The 22,931-nt window shown below is 34.7% G+C and overlaps 1 protein-coding gene across 1 annotated transcript in view; it reads left to right on the top strand.

Annotated features, from left to right (window-relative positions):
• Positions 1–384: 384 nt before the first annotated feature.
• The window catches only part of LOC117333233 (ATPase MORC2-like), a 75,227-nt gene continuing 52,680 nt past the window's right edge, over positions 385–22,931 (top strand). Inside the window, 18 exon segments of the mRNA XM_033892424.1 lie at positions 385–654; positions 5,737–5,790; positions 8,506–8,540; positions 10,217–10,285; positions 10,559–10,649; positions 11,109–11,217; positions 11,486–11,548; positions 12,262–12,354; positions 12,356–12,480; positions 13,147–13,392; positions 14,484–14,529; positions 15,090–15,175; positions 17,127–17,267; positions 17,605–17,759; positions 18,454–18,478; positions 19,028–19,131; positions 21,097–21,202; positions 21,790–21,883. Of these exon segments, the coding sequence (XP_033748315.1) occupies positions 590–654; positions 5,737–5,790; positions 8,506–8,540; positions 10,217–10,285; positions 10,559–10,649; positions 11,109–11,217; positions 11,486–11,548; positions 12,262–12,354; positions 12,356–12,480; positions 13,147–13,392; positions 14,484–14,529; positions 15,090–15,175; positions 17,127–17,267; positions 17,605–17,759; positions 18,454–18,478; positions 19,028–19,131; positions 21,097–21,202; positions 21,790–21,883 (1,707 nt within the window). The 5' untranslated portion in view covers positions 385–589.

The following is a 22,931-nucleotide window of genomic DNA, read 5'->3' as shown; positions in this document are numbered from 1 at the left end:
AAAATTTTTCGTAATTTTATCAACTTTTCATTCATGCCAACATTAGGCCTATTTCAACCTGACTTCAATAATATTTATCGAGGCGGGGTATTGCAGTAATTTTAAAACTTGCGTCAGATTGCGTTCCGCTTTCTTAAAATTTATTATTTTCGGTCAACCTTTATTTCACGCTTTATGCTTAAAATCATCGACAACTCTCAAGATTAAATGGAGCATCCTGATGCAAAATAAAGTCAATGGTCATATCTACAGTTAAAAAATTATTGTTGGTCAAATAAAAATTACAATTACTCACATACAATAACGATGACATTATCATTTGTTATTTAGGCGCATTGATTTGACTCATTTGCATATTGGACAGGAAGTGGTGCACAGGCGGTACTTTCTGCATGAGGTTCACGAGTACGTCTCGAAGGAGATAATTCTATCGTTTTGGCGTCTGCAGCTGAAATTTGAATGTAGGAAGCTACATACCAATGCAAATAATGGAAACGACGACTGTGATCATCGGTTGGGCTACTAAAACCTAGCCTGCGTCAAAATTATCGGCGAAGTTGCATCCAAGCTAATTCTTATCACTTTCAACATGGCTCAACATTACAGCAACTTGAGCCGGGCTCAGTTGAGCTTTGATTATCTTCATACCAATTCGTAAGTATGCCCTATCTATAGAATATCACGCTAATTTGGTTTATTAATGGATTCCATGGTTCTGTTGAAGGTTCTTCGTGCATTCATCTGAAAGACCACAGATGTCCATTCCCCAAGCTGCTTTGTGGATATGCAATTTACCAACTACAGCAACAGGGACAGGAGTCTGAGGATTCACAAATATTGTATAAATGTATATCATACTTACTTGAATCAATTCCTAACTGGCAGGTTGTATAATGGTAATGCTGACAATAATGTAATACGATTTACAGTTTCTTAATAACACCTTTTGTTGATTTTATGCTGGTGTTATGTCAGGGTGACCTCATGATAGGATAACACAGTCTGACAATCTATAAGACTATACTGTATATTTTATTGTATATAATAACGATAAATCCCAATATAAGTACACTGTAAATTATGATATATTCTGAGGTATGGACCATTTTGAATGTAATTATAAAGTTTGCTGTTATATGATTGTTTAGATAGTAGATGTTATTGTTATTCATCCCAGGAAGATTGTTTTTATATGAGCCATCAAGAAGTTTTTGATATATAGAGCCAGGACAAAAGTACATGTATAAGCATGATTAATTTACATTTTTATCCCAAGTTATTGTACCAATGCTTTGCCTGATGTCTATACATATAGTTCATCATAATGGCTTGTTATAACTTTGTTGTAGTGTAAAATTATTTAAATGAATGTTGCTAGGTGTTTCTTATATGCATTTATGGTAAATTATAATGTGAAATGTTGTCTAGTGCATGTACATATCTAAGTTAGCAGGGCCAAGCAAAATCATTCTTCTGTTCATCACAATTCAAGTATACTAGCTATAGTGTAAAGGATGGGCAACAAATATGCAAATAATTCCCTTCATTGAACTTTACATTAGTACATGTATGAAGGTAACTTACGGTTATAATATATGCTTATGGCATATTAAAGGTTTTTTTAATTTTCTGGTCTTGTTAATTATTATTCTGAAAAAGTCAGATGGATGGGTAAAATAGTTTGTCTGGCCCTGTATGTGAAAACAAGACTTTGCCACTAGGCCTTTCTGCCCTCTCAGGCTTCTTCAGGCGGACTCAATATAATAGGTATATATAAATGAACATTGATAATTTGATATACATGTAACATGTATATGTCATTTATTATAGAAATCGAGAGTTCTCATTAAAATCAGGTTGTCAGCAAAAACATCCTGGTATTCTTTGACTTTAAACCAGCTATTTTTTCAGGATATATGTAGTCTAATTTTGTAACAACATTACACTCACTCATCTTTTTTGTAAAATCAACCACCTGTCTTAAGTAGTGTTCAAAAGTAATGGTGGTCCTATGGCCCGATGCTATAGAAAACCTGGTCAGTCTATGTAAAATTTCTAAGTGTTGGCCCGATTGGCTATGAAAAGTTTGAGTCCTGACATACATTACAATTCATGTAAACAACGTTTCTATATTTTCTGAAAAACAATCATATGAAATCAGAGCTTACAATCGAGGTCTTTTTATGTCTAATAGGGTGCCATTGGTTTCAAACATTTGAGGGAGTTTGAACTGGATGATATATAATATATATGCAAGCGTTTGCGTGACAGTAAATTGGTCTATGGAAGAATGACTTTGGCTATGGGATTTCAATTTTCTGTAGACCAATTGTCTAAAGAATTTTAATATATACTTTCATACACTGCTTAAGGAAGACAAATTAGTGTCGGTAGTAGTTTGCCCTTTTGTAGATGCATCTCTCATATAATTTGCATTGATTTTAAAATCGGGACCTTCTAAGATAGATTATGAAATAGACGATTCATTGATTTGTTAAATAGACGATTCATTGATTTGTTAAATAGACGATTCGTTGATTTGTTAAATAGATGATTAATTGATTTGTTAAATAGATGGATTAATTGATTTGTTAAATAGACGATTCATTGATTTGTTAAATAGATGGATTTATTGATTTGTTCATGGTCCAGATCTGGAATATAATTTTATGCAAGTCGAAGTTAGTAAATCAAAGATCAAATTAAAAGGAAATTGTAACTTAGCAAAATGAGATATCTCCTTGATCGAAAAAAAGAATCCAATTTAGCAATACATACATTGTATACTCTGTGAAAATGTGATATTGATTATTCAGTGTGCTGTTATTTTTTTTTTTTAATTTCTTTTCATTTTCCAGTTATTATCACTATGACTTTTATTTGAGCAATTGGAATAAAACATGGACTTTTGATCAAATATAACATTTTGACTTGGCAAGCTATTTTAAGAGTTGTTTCCATTTCCTAAGTGAAGTTAATAGAATTAATGAAGAGAGACCCTGATAGAAAAAACAACAGAATTTTTGCCAAAACACTAGGTAGTTTGTATAGCTTCAATTCAACACTTTGAAGATCATGATCACCTTTAAGATTAAAATTGAAAGTCTTATGTTTATACATCATAAAAGATCTTCCGGCCTGCGGCTAACATACACCTGACCGATAAATGGGAAGGCATGTTGTACTTCCAACACTTGTAGGCAGGGATTATTTAGGCTAGTGCTGACTGGGTTTGAAGGCTCATTATTAATTTGCATGATCTTGTTAAAAGTATTGTCTTTCATATAGATATTCACTATTGATTAGAATCCAAAATGATACATTAGAAATAGTTTAAGCTCAATAGCATGAATCATAGTGAAAAAAAAAGTGATTATTTTGTTATGTAAATTCCATCTTTGTCATTTAGATGTAAATTTCATCTTTGTCATTTAGATGTAAATTTCATCTTTGTCATTTAGATGACAATATCATGGTCCCTGACTCCCTACCATCCCTTAAATATATGTTGTTGATGTCTAGTTTTCAATAAGGACATACAGAATGAGTTTAACTGCCTTTTTAAATGTATATTAAAATTATTGTTGTTAAATCTTTATCTCCATTGTCTATTGCACAATTGTACAAAGAAGTTCAAACAACTACCTACTTCTGAGTATTGACTAAACTGTACCTGTAATTAATCTAGGGCTTAATTAAAAGCTGTTGTATGTGTTGTAAAATTGTATTTCACGTGTATGTATGTATAAATATGTTTGTGTGTGTACCAAGGTAATGATTACTAGATATGGATGTTGGTGTATATACCTGGTATTTGTATGTATATATAAATATGTTTGTGTGTGTACCAAGGTAATGATTACTAGATATGGATGTTGGTGTATATACCTGGTATTTGTATGTATATATAAATATGTTTGTGTGTGTACCAAGGTAATGATTACTAGATATGGATGTTGGTGTATATACCTGGTATTTGTATGTATATATAAATATGTTTGTGTGTGTACCAAGGTAATGATTACTAGATATGGATGTTGGTGTATATAGCCTGATATTTGTATGTATATATAAATATGTGTGTACCAAGGTAATGATTACTAGATATGGATGTTGGTGTATATACCTGGTATTTGTATGTATATATAAATATGTTTGTGTGTGTACCAAGGTAATGATTACTAGATATGGATGTTGGTGTATAGAACCTGGTATTTGTATGTAAATTTTGTGCATTGTTTTCAATAAAGAGGGAAAGTGATCTGTGTTTGTTATCATTGATACATGGGTATAAATGCACAGAACTAACATATTATCTCTTTAATATTTTCTAGCAGAATATTCACAGTAAGTAGATCTTGCTACATGCTAACCAGTAGTTGGTATGAATGTAATTTAATAATTGTGTGTTGGTAAGTCAATAGACAACCTTCTCCTTAGTCAGTATGAATACCTGGTTAGTTAATAGAATACCTGGTTAGTTAAAAGAATATCTGGTTAGTTAATAGAATACCTGGTTAGTTAAAAGAATATCTGGTTAGTTAATAGAATACCTCGTTAGTTAAAAGAATATCTGGATAATTAATAGGATACCAGGCTAGTCAGTAGGATACAACTGATTAGTCGGTAGGATACAACTGATTAGTCGGTAGGATAGCTACTGGTTAGCCCATAAAATAGACACTTGTTAGTTGGGCACCTACTAGTTGGTTAATAGAATACCTGGTTAATTGATAGAATATGTGCAGATTAACTACTTGATATTCAATAAGATAGTCAATGTAATACACACTTGTTAGTCAATGGAATATGTACTGGTTACTCAATGGAATTGCAGGATAGTCAATGAAACGCTGGTTAGTCAATGGACACATACTTGTTAGTCAATTTCTTAAAAGCTAGTCAATGGGATATCTACGGTTTATAAGAAATTAATGTGTTGATGGAAAATATACAAGTGAGTCTCCAGAGTAAGTCGATAGAATGCTAGAATTTCAAGATGAACTATTTACAGTCAAGTATTTTCAGTTTATAGGTTACAAGCCAGGAAAAAGAATATTAGAAAATACTTTTTATTGGACAACACTAGAACTGTATTTGGATATAATAATTAGATTAGTTAATAAGAATATATACAATTAATTCATCACTTTAACTAAAGGTTAATAGAATATTTACAACAGACAAATCAGAAATACAGGCTAGGCAATATAATAATTCTTTGTGGAACAAAATTTAAAAGCTAGTTTAATTACTGTACAGGTAAGTAATCAAATAAAAAAGTTACTACTTCAGTTATTAGAGGTGAGACTGCCCTGAAAATATTACCAGAAAAGATAGTGTGCAGTAACAATGGTAAAATACTAGGAGGTTGATAACCAGATCTTAATTTTATAAATTAATGTCCATGTGTATTTGATATTAGAGTCGAGTTCTAATGGTAGATATTCCAGTTAATTCAATTCATATTTAGTTGTATTTTACACCAGTTCTACAAAAGAAGATGTAAGTGTTGTACTGAGTAAACTGCAGAATAGCTACATTGCTGCACATTTACCAGACTTCAAGCAACAACTGTTGTCTATAAAATTTACATGGTAGTAGTATATTGCTACATTGCAGAGCCATATTGTAAATTAGACTTGTCTAAGTAACCCTGGATAAATAAAAGATATTGTAATTATTAGTGGAAAGTAAATAAAAACTGAGGATTAATCGCTCCCTTCCTGTTTTCAGAACTACCCATGAATTTCTGTTTGGTGCACTTGCAGAATTGGTGGACAATGCCAGGTAAGTGGCTTAATAAGAAGTTTCTGATTTATAAATGATACGAAAACTTCCGTGCTAGATCTTAACACTCCAGAAAATTACTAGTAAACTTATTTTGTAATTTGTTAATGTTGAAATCGCCATCAATGAATAAATATTTCATTTTAACACTTCATGTGTAGGTTATGATATTGTGTAGTGGAGTATGGAGTATTGGGGTTATAATATTATATCGTTAATGAAAAGTAGGACGGCTATTACTGGTATACATTTAATTGGTGTATATGGTATAGTTCTTTAATTCAACAAAAAGAAATGCATAATTGAATTAAGCAATTTTATAAGTTATGATCATTTGGAATGTTTGTACAAGTCTACGTTTATAAAATACTGTAAAAATGTGTGATGTCGCTGATGTTGTCGATAGATAAATATAGTCTCTCCAAGTTGGATATCCCTTGCATAGAAAAGTTACACTTCAGTATCTGGTGTAATCAACTCTTGCGTAATTCCTGCACAAATTTTCTTCATTAGAATGTTAATTCACCTCAAGGGAATGTTCCATTCTTATGTCAATGCTGCAATCAACAGGGTGCAGTTCTGATGATTTCGATATGCCTAGCAATCTCATCCCAAACATACTTAATGGGAGACATGTTGAGGCTATATGGAGGGCCTTTTTAGAAGCTGCATATTGTTTGCTGAAAATCGCGACATGCTCTGGCAACATACCGCCGTGCATTGTCTTGCTAAAACATGAGGGTTATGACGTCCAATAAGTGGAAGGACACGTGGTTAGAGGATGTGATGTACCTTCCACTCTATGAGAGAGATGCCTCTCCAAACCATTACAGCAGTTCCACTGTTAGGGCTTTTTGGGGCCATTAATGGGCCCCATTCCCAATTTGAATTATTTCATTTTAAAGCCAAATTCCCAAAATTTGCAATTTACTCCTGCAAAAATCTTAGCAAAAGGAGACAAATAGGCCCCATCCCAAACTAGTGAGAAAGAGCCCTGACTGAATCTATCCCGTTCAACCATGCTTGCATTGGCAAAATGTTCACTACATTCGAGATGCAACTTTTTCTCCTGTCTGAGCAATGCAGAGAAAATCTAGATTTATCAATGTACATCGCACTCCTCCACCAATGCATCTCAAACTTATTCGGGTCATGTCTGCATCCAACAAAGACACACTTGCCATCTTTGTGGTGTCAGAAGTAGGGCCAACATAAGGTCAGCACACAATGATTTTTTTCAGCATGCAAGCATTTACTAGCAGTTTGAGCACTTATTAGTATACTGCGAGTGCCAAAGATATTGGATGCACCAATAAAATGCCCTGTCTTGTGCGGTAGACTGCTCCCTGAAATAAAAAATCTCTGCATGGAAAATGTGGCTAAACCTGCTGTCTTCATTGGAATGATTGTTGTTTATTCAAGTGATTTGGTGCTTATATAAAGCCTGACAATGTCTCTGTAATGCTTGGCTGATATAAGGGTACTAGTATGTTGAGAAAGAAGATGGTACATACTGTATTACCTGACCAATTATTTTATTTTTCATCACAGGCTATGCATTTTTCTCTCGTTTTTGTTTTGTTTTTGTTGAGTTTACTTTTTGTTGTACAATTGTGTACTTACATTGATCACATGTAACTCTGGTAAACACTTACAACTCGTGGAATGTTAGGGGGCAGGGATCAATCCTGAGGATGCTCAGGCATGCAGTAATGACAATTTCCATTGCACGTACTTTAGCATTAAACTTCATTGTGACTTGGAAAACAAGATTTTGTTGGACATTGTTCATGATACTCTATATTTGCGCATAGTTGTCATCAAGTATGGCTACCATTTGGACACTTTCAATTGTCTTACCCTGATTATCTTCAAATTAGCACCTTCCTCTCATGCAGAGTGTGAGAAATACTGGAAGGATATTTCTGAAACTTCCTATGTGGGTTACCCTTGGTCGCTAGTTGTTTTCTTATCCACTTTTGAGTTTGAACGGAAAACAAAATGCCTGACAGGCAGATTTTATTGCAATTTCTTGAGAAACACCTGAAGGATATTTCTGAAACTTCATATCTAGATTCCCTTTGATACTTAACTGTGCCCTTTAGATATACTTCTCAGGCTTCAAAGTTTAGCTGTTTCCCTTGGTCCCTTGATGTATCTGTTCAATTTTAAGGTTTGATCAGGGAGAATATTTTAACAGTTGAGTTTTTTTATCAATTTTTTATGTTCACAGAAAGTTTTTTGATCTCTATAAAGATTCAAATGTATGTTCCCCCTGTTAGCATATGATTAAAAGGAAAGAAGGGAATGCAATCATAGAAAGATCATAGTCTTGCACACAGATCTAGACCTGATAAAGATAATTCAATCGTGAACACCGATATCCTTCAGGGATCTCTTGTTAAAAAGTAAAAATATGTTATATCAATGTGTGATGTGAGCCTTTTAACAATAAACAGCGGTGTCCAATTGTCACATGACCTTATTAATTAGCTGTTGTCAGGCCCCATGACCACTAGACAGAACATAAAGTGGTACATCTCCTTACAGTGTTTTGTGGCTCCATAATTTATGGATACATATATATTATGTATTGTGTAGAATGCTACCAATTGACTTTGTTACCACCTTGTTATAGAACTTGTACAATGTACATGTAATTGTGTTTTACATTATAGAACTCGTATACAATGTACATGTAATTGTGTTTTACAGAGATGCCTCGGCAACTAGAATGGACATATTTACCAGTGAGTATTGATCTGCTCCGTTTTGTCATACATCCCTGTGTAATGAAATATAATTTCTTTTCATTGATTTTGTGCATAATTGATGTACTTTCTAAGAACTGGCAAACTCAGTGTAGACATATATACGGTATGTGATTTGTAATGATTTGTTTATTTTAAATTTTAAATTAATTAATTGATAAAGAGACAAAGGTATGTAATCATGACAGATCTAATTATCCCCTAATGATGGTCATCAACATGGGGATGATATGAATCTGTCTGTGTGTGGTAATTATAAGTACATGCATGTAACCTTATATTACCTCTACTCTACTGACTTCATTTTTAGGTCACCTGAGAAGTCTCAAGTGTATGGAACATAATTGTCTTTCTCTATGAACACAACTTCAGGTCTATCCTGTTCTGTATCCCAGAATCCTGTCGTATCCTGTTCTGTACCCCAGACTCCTGTCATATCCTGTTCTGTACCCCAGACTCCTGTCGTGTACCCCAGACTCCTGTCGTATCCTGTTCTGTATCCCAGACTCCTGTCATATCCTGTTCTGTATCCCAGAATCCTGTTCTGTACCCCAGACTCCTGTCGTATCCTGTTCTGTATCCCAGAATCCTGTCATATCCTGTTCTGTACCCTAGACTCCTGTCGTGTCATGTTCTGTATCCCAGACTTCTGTCGTGTCATGTTCTGTATCCCAGACTCCTGTCGTGTCCTGTTCTGTATCCCAGGCTCATGTCATATCCTGTTCTGTATCCCAGGCTCATGTCATATCCTGTTCTGTACCCCAGACTCCTGTCGTGTCCTGTTCTGTATCCCAGACTCCTGTCGTATCCTGTTCTGTATCCCAGACTCCTGTCGTGTCCTGTTCTGTATCCCAGACTCCTGTCATATCCTGTTCTGTATCCCAGACTCCTGTCGTATCCTGTTCTGTACCCCAGACTCCTGTCGTATCCCGTTCTGTACCCCAGACTCCTGTCGTATCCCGTTCTGTATCCCCAGACTCCTGTCATGTCCTGTTCTGTACCCCAGACTCCTGTCATATCCTGTTCTGTATCCCAGACTCCTGTCATATCCTGTTCTGTATCCCAGACTCCTGTCATATCCTGTTCTGTAATCCCAGACTCTTGTCATATCCTGTTCTGTATCCCAGACTCCTGTCATATCCTGTTCTGTATCCCAGATTCCTGTCATATCCTGTTCTGTACCCCAGACTCCTGTCGTATCCTGTTCTGTACCCCAGACTCCTGTCGTATCCTGTTCTGTATCCCAGACTCCTGTCATATCCTGTTCTGTATCCCATACTCCTGTCATATCCTGTTCTGTATCCCATACTCCTGTCGTATCCTGTTCTGTACCCCAGACTCCTGTCGATTCCTGTTCTGTATCCCAGACTCCTGTCGATTCCTGTTCTGTATCCCAGATTCCTGTCATGTCCTGTTCTGTACCCCAGACTCCTGTCATATCCTGTTCTGTATCCCAGGCTCCTGTCTGTGGTGACTTGAGCTCGGTACTAGGGCAGGAAGAAAAACACGTGAAGTTGTGAGATCAGTTGATACTAGTAAAGTCTTCTGGTTCGATCTCTTTCACACAATCAGCATTAAATTATGTCTTCTGTAGGTCTAGATCTGTGCTAAAACCAACAAGGTAACTAATTGTGAATTATTTTACTGTACTTCAGTTCAAGATGAGGAATTGCGGGGTGAATACATGCTGTGCTTTCTAGACGATGGGGAAGGAATGGATCCAAGTATGTATATCAAAGCTGTGTTGATATCCAGAAATCATCCTCGAGAAATACTTACAATTATGAACATGTTCCCAAATCATCAGTAAACTTGTGCTGAAATTGTCGTCTTAGAAAAAATATTGTAAATTTCCAAGGAAGGTTAATTAGTTTTCTGGATTTGAACTTCACATATACCCTGAAAACTATGAACACATCCATGGAAATCATTCTCTATATGAAAATCAACTGTGATGAAAATTTCAATAATATTTTATATATTTTTTTGGTTTCCAGATGACACTGCAGATATTGTAACCTTTGGGCGTTCAACAAAGAGGTCACTTGATAGTCCACTTATTGGAATGTACGGCAACGGTCTGAAATCGTAAGTACTTCTATAACAGTCGTCTGAAATTCTAAGTACTATTACGACAGTTATCTGAATTCGTACATACTGTTATTACATCAGTTGCCTGAAATCATAAATGCTATCATGACATTTATCTGAAATCATAGGTACTGTTACGACAGTTTCCTGAAGTTAATTCTCATTAAGACTATTACAGCAAATGTTTGAATTCAGTATTGCTGCATATGTGTAGTGTATAGATCTAGAAGTTCTATCAAAGAAGTTTTCTGAAATCAGAAGTTCTATTTCATCGGTTGTCTGAAATCATTACAATTGTCTGAGAATATATTTGCATTGGCTTATAAAGTTTAGCATGTCAGCAATCAAGTTATAAACGTAAGTCATGGTATTGAACTGCTGGAGGTTTTATATGTAGTAATATGAGGTACTGCAGTTATTGGTGTCTTTACTGTAAATTGAACTGTTTGGTTGTAGTGGATCCATGAGGATTGGCAATGATCTAATGTTATTTACCAAAAAGGGTGTGACCATGTCCTGCCTCTTTCTCTCCAGGACCTTCCACGAGGAGGAAGGCATCGATGAAGTAAGTCAATCTGTAAACCAGAGCAACTGTTCAGGTTATTTCAGAAACCCCATACATTTTGTGCAGTTTAGGGGAATTGTCTTCAGAAAATAATAACTAACTAACTCATTTGAACACTGATCTGCAGTGTTAAAAAGGTATCTATTATACCATTTTCCTTATCTATCTGTACTTTTGTAAACCAGTTTTATATTCCTGCTGGTCACACAGCAAGGCAGGGTTATGACTGTGGTTCAAGACTTTGACTAACTATAAACCTGTGTTGTAGGTAATTGTGCCTCTACCATCATTTGATGTCAATACAAGGAATGCCACAGCACCTGGACCAAAGGTATATTAACTCTGAATGTAACTTTCATGTACTAACAAAGAATCTTATTCTACCTAGTAGGTATTGTTTTAGATGTTGATTTCATTAGTCCAAATATACGTAGCAGATTCATGGTTGATTGTGTAAGTAGATTCATTGTTAATTTTGTAACCTGCGCAAAGCGTTACATAAAATCAGACGAGAAAATTCTCCCTAAGGAGAAATTCTCCAAGAACCAATGTCCTGCAGAGTTCAAAAAGATGCTTTGTTTCAACGCTTGGTTCCAGGAGGATCCATAGTAGATACAGAGGCCTCTTAAACGATCCAGGTAAATAACAAAATAAAAAGAAGAGTGCCAACTCTTGAATCCAGGTATCTAAATGTTGTATTGAAAAGGAATGCTGGTTGCCGACATGTTTCGAAACATATCGGCAACCAGCATTCCTTTTCAATACACCATTTCGATACCTGGATTCAGGAGTTGGCACTCTTCTTTTTATTTTGCTATTTAAAGCGTTAAATAGTTTACCTTCATTTTTTTACATTTTAACTTTTTATAAAGGTTTTTTTGATGATCATAACATACCAAAATATAAATGTCATGTGTTTCTTACAATAGCATCATTAGTGAACCGATACTCTGTATTTAAAAATGAATCCTTTTATTTGGAATTTCTGGATTTTAAGAATTTAAGTTCTGAATATAATTATTGTTTAAAATTGTGTAATTTCAGCACGACATGGAGATGGAACTCATACTTAAGTATTCACCATTCACAACGGAGGAGGAATTCTTTGCGCAGTTTGACAAGATTGAGGGCAGTTCAGGGAACGCTTGTGATAGTGTATAATATGAAATTGTTAGACAATGGTGAACCCGAGTTAGATATAACAGCAGATAGTGAAGATATCCTCTTGGCAAACCCGACACAGGACTTTGACTCTGATGAAGGGTACGTTAGGAAAATCAAGGGAGATAATTCGGTTTATTCTTATTAATTGTATGATTTCAATTGGGACATTGACATAGTTTGTGGATTATTTTATGATTATCGGAACTATTATAAAGATCGGAGGAAAACAAAATTGAATATGTTTGGAATAAGATTCGTCAGTTTAGCATAAATCTAACTGGAAAAAATAAATATCTTAAACACAATTAGTAATTGAAAACTCTGTTAGAGAGCTTTCAAAAGTGTCTATTTTGTGTCAAGAGAATGAGGGAATGTTGGAGACCACTCACTATTCGGCGATGGGATGGAAGTGTAAAGTCAGTTGTCAAAATGTCTAGATACATTTCTCGCCCATTAACCCTAGAGTAAATAAATTGAGAATTAGCAAACTAACCTTCACCAGTCACATCTATATGATTAAAAGATGCATTTGTATAGCTGTTAAATAGAATAGCTAAGCACCTATAGTGCACTTAATAAAACATACATGGAAAAATGTAGTGAGATAATTTATTACTTCATAAATAAAAAAAAGAAAAAGGGAAAAAGTAGCAAGACCCATTTATTGCTACAGAATTAAGTCGATGTTTGTGAAATGGGTTCGGGGTAGCTCAAACATGTATTGCCATCATTACCATGTTTTATCAGTTTGTGTTTTACTTTCAGGTTGATGCCAGAGAGAAAATCTTTCAGAGCTTATGCATCTATTCTATATGTGGACCCAAGGATGAAAATATATATTCAGGGCAAAAAAGTGCGGACTAAAAAGTTAATGTGTAGTCTCTACAAACCTAAGTTATACAAATATTCATCTAATCGTTTCAAGACGCGGTCAGAAAATGAAGTTCAGCGGGCCAAGGAGGAAGCTAAGCAGGCGGAGCATAAAGTGAAGGAACTTGAGAGTAAAGCTAAGTGAGTGGTTGGCTACTGTTAAGGAATGGAGTCCTGTGATTGAAAATTAGAGCGAGCCAGTTAATCTATATCTTAAAATGTATTTTATTCTCATTTTCAATGTTCCAAATCACCAGTTTCACACATGTTTTATTTATTCATTTCATCCTGAATTGTTCTCACATTTGTCATTGGTTTATATTTGGCCATATTTTATTTTTGTCTACATACTAAAGATTGTTCATAATTTATTTATATTTGGAGAAGAAAGATGCCATACAATTGAAATGAACCTCTAGGACTCGTTGAGTAATACAATATAATTTCTTAGTTTTAATGTAATATAATTCCCATGACACAGTATGTAAGTTTTGCTTTAACTTTTGTCTACAGTACATGTTCATTTCGATCCATGATACACTTCTTTACACCTGATCTTATATGCTAGTGGTACCTTAAAACGTTTAAGAAAGAAATACCTGTCCTGGATCTAGGCTATTATGTATAGGTATAGGCATATGAATTTAAATGCAAGTTACAGCATGACTTAATTAACACATACAAATTTATTAAACATGACTCGGATAAAATCCTGGATCTACCACAGTTGACTGATAATAGACAACTTTTTAAATCTGAAAATATATCTTTTCAGCTTTGTTGATACTGTCAACCAATTTATTTTCACGGCAACTTAATTTCACATTTTCATACCTAATGTCTTTTTCACAGCAACTTTATTTTACATTTTCGTGCCTAATAACTTTTGCATGACAACTTAATTTCACAATTTCATGCCTAATAACTTTTTTGTGGCAATTTAATTTTGTAATATACTGTCATGAAAAACCTACTGTGTCTGAGATTGAAACTATTTGACAATTCATTTTCGAGGATTTCGTTTGTGAAATACGAGAAAATTAATTGCTCAAAATAATAAGTTGGTTTACAGTATGCTGACATTGTATAATGTACTTACTATTAATACTCGATGTTTATTGTACTGCTCATGTACGTTTTTTAACATTCAAAAACATATTCTTATTTTAACAAGTGTTAAGCTGTGGTGCATAAATTTTGTGAGTAATTTTCTTACAATCATTTCCTTTCAGGCATTTAGAGAATAAACAAAGTGGGTCTATATCAAAAGATCAAAGAGTAAGTTTTAAACATAAAATAGTGAATTTTTGTATGGGTGGGCAGGTGGAACATTGGATGATTCACTCGCCTTATAAGGTAATCTGGATGATTCACTCGCCTTATAAGGTAATCAGAGTTTGAAACCTCTGATCAGACATGAACCACGACCTCCCTCATCAGTTTATTCATACTGTTTGTACATCTATCTTGGCTAACAGGACCGATTATTAAGGTTAAACAAAGTATGGTTTTCATATGATGCTCAAATAGGGGATAAAAGCAGGTCAGTGTGAGTGGGATTTCTGTGTGCAGTAACACAACATCTTAAATAATAATTGATTAATTAAATTCAGACTTTGTAAGATGCTCAATATTACCATGAATATTTCTGAACTGATTTTAATAAGTTTGCTAAACACTGTAAACAAGCAATTACTAGCTAGACTATTAGGTGAACAAAATTGATAAAGTTTGGTGGTTCCCAATTTATAGTAAATAAGTGTGAATTTGATTGTGAAATAGTTTGAAAGACCAATGTTTTAAACAAGGTAATTAATTTGTTAATGTGTGTATAATAGACAGAACTTCGGAAGGCACAGCAGCAGGCAGCAGAATACAGACGAATCACAGAATACAAGAAACAGATGGCTGACAGGAAAGCAAAGTATGTAAAACTGGGTAAAAGAACTTCATTGTAGTAACATGGACATGTATATATGATTATTGTGGTCCATTTATTTGACAGATTTAACCTATTTTTCGGTTATAGATTTATCTGCAGTCTGTCAACCAGATTAAATATAATGATTTTTTTTTGCAAGAAGTTAAGTACAAAATGTAAACTGCTGAAGGTGTTCATTATACAGTTTTAGTGCCTTGATGATTTTTGCATTAAACAAAGACACAAGACAATGTGGAATTTACTTTTTAGCTTAACGAAATAGCAGTATAATTTCACATCTGCAGCAAGGAGCTAATTTAACTTCATATTGGAAGTTGCCTCCCTTTACATATTTTTAGCCCACCATCATCAGATGGTGGGCTATTCAAATCGCCCTGCGTCCGTGGTCCGTCGTCCGTCCGTCCGTCCGTCCCTCCGTCCGTCCGTCCGTCCCTCCGTCCGTAAACAATTCTTGTTATCGCTATTTCTCAGAAAGTACTGAAGGGATCTTTCTCAAATTTCATATGTAGGTTCCCCTTGATGCCTAGTTATGCATATCGCATTTTGAGACCTATCGGAAAACAACATGGCCGACAGGCAGCCATCTTGGATTTTGACAATTGAAGTTTGTTATCGCTATTTCTGAGAAAGTGCTGAAGGGATCTTTCTCAAATTTCATATGTAGGTTCCCCTTGGTGCCTAGTTATGCATATTGTGTTTTGAGACCAATCGCAAAACAACATGGCCGATAGGCAGCCATCTTGGATTTTGACAATTGAAGTTTGTTATCGCTATTTCTCAGAAAGTACTGAAGGGATCTTTCTGAAATTTCATAGGTAGGTTCCCCTTGGTGCCTAGTTATGCATATCGCATTTTGAGACCAATCGCAAAACAACATGGCCGACAGGCAGCCATCTTGGATTTTGACAATTGAAGTTTGTTATCGCTATTTCTCAGAAAGTACTGAAGGGATCTTTCTGAAATTTCATATGTAGGTTCCCCTTGGTGCCTTGTTATGCATATTGCGTTTTGAGACCAATCGGAAAACAACATGGCCGACAGGCAGCCATCTTGGATTTTGACAATTGAAGTTTGTTATCGCTATTTCTCAGAATGTACTGAAGAGATCTTTCTCAAATTTCATATGTAGGTTCCCCTTGGTGCCTAGTTATGCATAAAGCATTTTGAGACCTATCGGAAAACAACATGGCCGACAGGCAGCCATCTTGGATTTTGACAATTGAAGTTTGTTATCGCTATTTCTGAGAAAGTACTGAATGGAACTTTCTCAAATTTCATATGTAGGTTCCCCTTGGTGCCTAGTTATGCATATTGCATTTTAAGACCAATCGGAAAACAACATGGCCGACAGGCAGCCATCTTGGATTTTGACAATTGAAGTTTGTTATCGCTATTTCTCAGAAATTACTGAAGGGATCTTTCTCAAATTTCATATGTAGGTTCCCCTTGGTGCCTAGTTATGCATATCGCATTTTGAGACCAATCACAAAACAACATGGCCGACAGGCAGCCATCTTGGATTTTGACAATTGAATTTTTTTATCGCTATTTCTCAGAAAGTACTGAAGGGATCTTTCTCAATTTCATATGTAGGTCCCCTTGGTCCCTGGTGTTGCATTTTGGGACCAATCCGAAAACAAATGGCCGACAGACAGCGATTATCCGCTATAATCTTAATTTTATATATAGGTTCCCCTTGTTTGAAAAGTACTAGAGGGCTGTTTCTGAATTTACACAGATTAGTAAGACTTAGAGGAAGGGAAAAGTAGAGAAGAGATCAATCTGACATGGAACCTATAAAGATCATTCAATGGTGGGCGCCAAGATCCCTCTGGGATCTCTTGTCTGATACAGTATTTTCTTTTAGACTTGAAAATGATTATCTACTTAATATAAATAAACATCTTGTGTTAAAATTCTTACTTACTTTCAGGTCACTAAAGGATCCGAAGATATTGAATTTTGTGTTTGGGATCAACCTTGAAAATCGCAATCATGATGGTATATTTGTGTACAACTGCAGTCGACTTATCAAAATGTATGAAAAAGTTGGTCCTCAGACAGATGGAGGGGTGTAAGTACTCTGGTTGTCTGTCTAGACATTAATATATTGGATGCAGGATTCTGACTAATTGTGTCGCCTTGATCAGTCTCCAACACATAAAAATTGAAAATATCTGATTCTTTAAATATTAAAAAGCAGCAAAACAGTTGAAATTATTCCACATTTATTACAAAAATAATGCTTCTAAATAAGAAATTCAATAGCAAGCTTAGAACGAACATTCATTGTATCTTTAACTTAATGGAAGTATTACCTGTAAATTGTACTTAAGTCCATATTGATCAAACAGGTAGCATTAATTAAGGTCCGGGATATATTTAAAGTTTAGATACCTTTTTGTAAACAGGTTCTGCAGTGGTGTAGTAGGAGTTGTAGATATTCCCTATTTGGTGTTAGAACCTACGCATAACAAACAGGACTTCGCTGACGCCAAGGAGTATCGACATATGATGAAAGCGATGGGTGAACACATGACCCAGTATTGGAAGGACATAGGAATAGGTATGACAAGCAGATAGACTTTTTCAAAAGTCATCAGACACGGGATGATTAAGAGATCAGAATTTCATATATTCTTTATTAGAAATCAACACTAATACCTTTGTTTTCTACAACTTAAACTTTTGTAGAATTGTAAATATAAGTGGATTCCTTCAGTAGGAGATACTCTGCCGTTACTGCCTTTTTTGTGAATTTAACAATTTACATATTGTTAACATATTTCTTTGCAGGAAGTAGATTTCGTTGGTAAGATACAATAATACTTGTGAAACTAAAAAAATATATGTGTGAAAAGTTTGATATATATGTTATTATTGGATCATTTAAAAATATTTAAACAAGTGATAAAAAATTGTAACAACATCTCTGAACATAAGAAATATATACATATATTTGATACGGGACTTTTTTGGACTTTTCTTTCATTGCATATTGCACATGCTTCTAATTGAAATCTTGCAGTGATTTACATATAGCATTGCTGCAAATGACTTTTTCCTTGATTAAGGTCAATGGAGCCAGAAGCTACTCCATTACATTCGGTTATCACAAGTTAAGAAAATACCATGAATTATTCTATAAAAAAAAAAAACAACATTTTAAATTGAAAGAGGGAAAATATTTTTAGATGATCCATCCTGGTTTGCTGTGTATGTTCAATTCATTGAATGTTTTAACACTTTGTTTTGTATAGCGCAACAAGGTGTAACAAAGTTTTGGTAAGTTGTATTGATTAATCAAAATTCCTTGCCTACATTAGGTTGTATCCTTATAAAGCCAGCAACACTTAAACTTGATTAGACGTTTTCTAATTATATTAATTTGCAGTACAAACTGTCACTCTGACCTTTGGCCCTTTTTTCCACAGTCAGATTAAGGATATTGATTATTCCTAACAGACTTATTAGTGAAAGTCTCTTTTTCATTTTGTCAAAGATTTCCTGATTTAGAATTTAATTTTTTCTGTTTCATCCAAAGCTGCTGTAATCAAGTTAATGAATGCTGAAAATTGATGAATTGATATTGAATTCTTTTAAACTTAATGCTGTTTTATTTTCATGTTTAATTTAGTTCTATACATACACTCTGACAGAATGTCTAATTATGAAACAGAAAGAAAAAATAGGAATAAAGGGAGATAACTTCTAGACATAAAACTAGAATGATTTTAAGAAATTGCAATTCGTTCAAGACTTGCAAGGAAATCTTATTTCTCTGAATGTGTATGGAGTCACCTGGGTAATAGCTAATATTCTTTTGATATTCAGGGAGAACTTTGGATATGTCAGTCAAAGATGGAAGGATCCTCCCTCTGAAGACAACAAGTACGCAAGAAAAAGGGCCATGCAGATCAATGTTACTTTGCAGTGTGGTAGGTTATTCCCTTATGAGTGGAGCTCAAGCTTAGTGACAAGAAATCCCATTTGGGCGAGTTCAAAACAAAAATTATCAGATTTATTGGAAGTTAATCAAAGTATATGAGGAAATCATTAGATATGGAATAGAAATGTTTATGCACACAAGAGGCTAAAGTCTGTAACACTAGTTATATGATTCCATTTTCGAAACATCCTTGAAATAAACTTTCCTGAATACAGTCAAACTTCTTCTGCCCTCGGCAGTCATCCCTCATAAAATCCCCGGAAAATTCAGACACATCGACCCTGGCCTGATTATATAACAAAGGACCACCACAACCCTGGCCTGATTATATAAACAAAAGACCCCTACCACCTGTTAGCCTATAATTACTGTAGCTGCTCTGGCCTGGGGCTCGGTGAGAGAGGAGTCAGGGTCACCATGCGTGTCGGTATTACATTACAACTGTGCATAGGTGGCTTCATTTGACACGGTCAGCTAATTTTGTGATTACAACTAGGATGCATCACTTATAACAATCACTGGTCATATCTGTCAACAAGATTTACTCACATGAAAGCCAATCATGTCTTTATTAATCGTAGCTGTCGGCACTAGCGTTTGTACTGCCGCCATCTTTAATAAGTCAATACTACCGTAAAAACCTGTGTAGTTTGCGCACCAGTGTAATTTGGGCAGGTACTTTTTGGGGCTGAAAATAATGAAAAAAAACTTCTATGCGTATATTTTGCACATGAAAAATTTTGACCAAAAACGATGTACAGGTGGTTCCGAAAATGATGTATGAAAATGACAATAACACAGATTAGTACAAAACTTTGCTTACAATCATTGTATTAAATACTTGATAATTAAAATAATCTGATTATTTTGTATTTGTAATGAGGAAATAGCAAAATTAAGTCTTGTTTATTTTTTTCTTAAATCGACCGTATAAAAGCTACGTACGGTAACCACAGTGCACACAGCATTATGAACATTTATCAGCTCAAACTTGCACACACTTTCAAAGAAAAGTAAAATTAAGTAATCACTTTTGCATATATCGCCACAAGTGTCCAATTAATCTAATTATTTAGTCCAATACAGCTTAATACGATAATTGACGACAGAAATAAATGTCCGCTTGAATTGACTATCTTTTTTCTGTAAAAAAACTTGGAAACATCTCTTCCTGTATAATTTGTGCACCCCCAACTTTAAACTTTATTTCAGTACAAAAAAACTGTGCAAATTACACAAGTTTTTACGGTAATAAAAAGTTGTAAACTGCCACAAATATCCAGGTCAGAATTTGGGTCAGAAAAAAAATCTTTTGGTTTAAAGAAGTTAGTTTATGTCGCAAAATAATTAACGTAGTTGTAACACAAACATAATAAATTAATTATTTATTGTGTATTTCTTTTTTAATTTAAGAAAGAATTGGAGATAATTTGATTAATACATTCAGTAATATTTCAGAAAAAATCTTTTTTTAAAGTTTCTTTTGTATCCATTTGACAATTTTGAGTTATATTTTGTCTAGGACTCCACAATCATGTTTTATTCTTGGGTTTTTAGTGGAAAAGTCTTTTTAATAAAGATTTAACCCTTCAGATTTATATTTAAAAAATACATATATAATGTATACATTGATTTTACTTCTGAAAATGTTAAAACTGACTGGTCTACTAAATGCCTTGTTCAAGGATAAGTTATTTATGGCAGTTTCACGTAAACTGATTGGTGCAATCATTTTGACCTGTCTATAAAGGCAACCTGTCTATAGTGATCGTTTTTCTGACTCCCCTTGGGCGGTCTTTATAGACAGGTTTGACTATAGTTAATGAAAATGTTGTTTTTTCATAATTTAAAAAAAAGTTTTGTTGGTAGAGCTATTAAATATTGAGATTTACTTGTTGTGTTAGTCATTGTGTAAGGTAATGTTTGATGTATATGAGGTGTTTTGATGTTCCAGACTTATGTCTGAAGTGGCGTACATTACCATTCTCCTCTAACAACATCGGAAAGGATTTCCCTGATGACTGGGTGTGTGCTATCAACCCAGATGTAGCCCACAACAGGTAGGTCACAGAAGACATGACCTCACACCAATTAGACTTTGTTCATTAAAAATCAGGGTTTATAAATGACGTCGACCCATACCTAGACTTAGCCTTCCTAATCCATGTAAAATATTTGGTTTTAGACATGTAGAAATAGTCTTTCCTGGTTAAATTGTGAACTAATATTACTCAAATTGTCTAACACTAAATGATATCTCCCTTGTATATCTTTTTTTTTTAATATTTGAATGCCTGCTTCATTATCATGGTCCCATCAATTCAAGATCAGTTTTGAATGAAGTTAGATATCTGGTGCTGTTAAAGACACCATTCCAAGGAACATCTTTTCTTGTTAAAAAAATCAGATAAACATTGAATAGTTTTTGAATAAATAGTGATGAGTTCCAAATATGTTGACAAACTATCACAGTTTTAAAGATCTGTATCCAAGCTCATCATTATTAAATGAAAATATGAATGAAAAATTCTTACATTGTCTGTTTTAGAGGTTCTGAATGTTATCCCAATATACTCTTTTAGAATTCTCTGTAGGAAATTTTGTTAGATGTTGAAGATACTATGTAAGAATTATGTTTATACTGCAGATGTTCATCAGCAGAACAGAAAATGAATATATCTGAAGGCGTATTCAAGAAACCTGTCAAATCTCAGGACCAGAGACAGAAGGACATAGAAGAGGTAAAATGGCTAAAGATGACTGAGAGCCAGTGTGACTTTGCAGAGTTTACATTTGGCTAAAGATGACTGAGAGCCAGTGTGACTTTGCAGAGTTTACATTTGGCTAAAGATGACTGAGAGCCAGTGTGACTTTGCAGAGTTTACATTTGGCTAAAGATGACTGAGAGCCAGTGTGACTTTACAGAGTTTACATTTGGCTAAAGATGACTGAGAGCCAGTGTGACTTTGCAGTTTACATTTGGCTAAAGATGACTGAGAGCCAGTGTGACTTTGCAGAGTTTACATTTGGCTAAAGATGACTGAGAGCCAGTGTGACTTTGCAGTTTACATTTGGCTAAAGATGACTGAGAGCCAGTGTGACTTTACAGAGTTTACATTTGGCTAAAGATGACTGAGAGCCAGTGTGACTTTGTAGTTTACATTTGGCTAAAGATGACTGAGAGCCAGTGTGACTTTGCAGTTTACATTTGGCTAAAGATGACTGAGAGCCAGTGTGACTTTACAGAGTTTACATTTGGCTAAAGATGACTGAGAGCCAGTGTGACTTTGTAGTTTACATTTGGCTAAAGATGACCGAGAGCCAGTGTGACTTTGCAGAGTTTACATTTGGCTAAAGATGACTGAGAGCCAGTGTGACTTTGCAGTTTACATTTGGCTAAAGATGACTGAGAGCCAGTGTGACTTTGCAGAGTTTACATTTGGCTAAAGATGACTGAGAGCCAGTGTGACTTTGCAGTTTACATTTGGCTAAAGATGACTGAGAGCCAGTGTGACTTTGCAGAGTTTACATTTGGCTAAAGATGACTGAGAGCCAGTGTGACTTTGCAGAGTTTACATTTGGCTAAAGATGACTGAGAGCCAGTGTGACTTTGTAGTTTACATTTGGCTAAAGATGACTGAGAGCCAGTGTGACTTTGCAGTTTACATTTGGCTAAAGATGACTGAGAGCCAGTGTGACTTTGCAGAGTTTACATTTGGCTAAAGATGACTGAGAGCCAGTGTGACTTTGTAGTTTACATTTGGCTAAAGATGACTGAGAGCCAGTGTG

This window comes from Pecten maximus, chromosome 8 (assembly GCF_902652985.1).
Source record: "Pecten maximus chromosome 8, xPecMax1.1, whole genome shotgun sequence".
NCBI classification, from domain to species: domain Eukaryota; kingdom Metazoa; phylum Mollusca; class Bivalvia; order Pectinida; family Pectinidae; genus Pecten; species Pecten maximus.
This window is presented reverse-complemented; position numbering and strand designations above follow the sequence as displayed.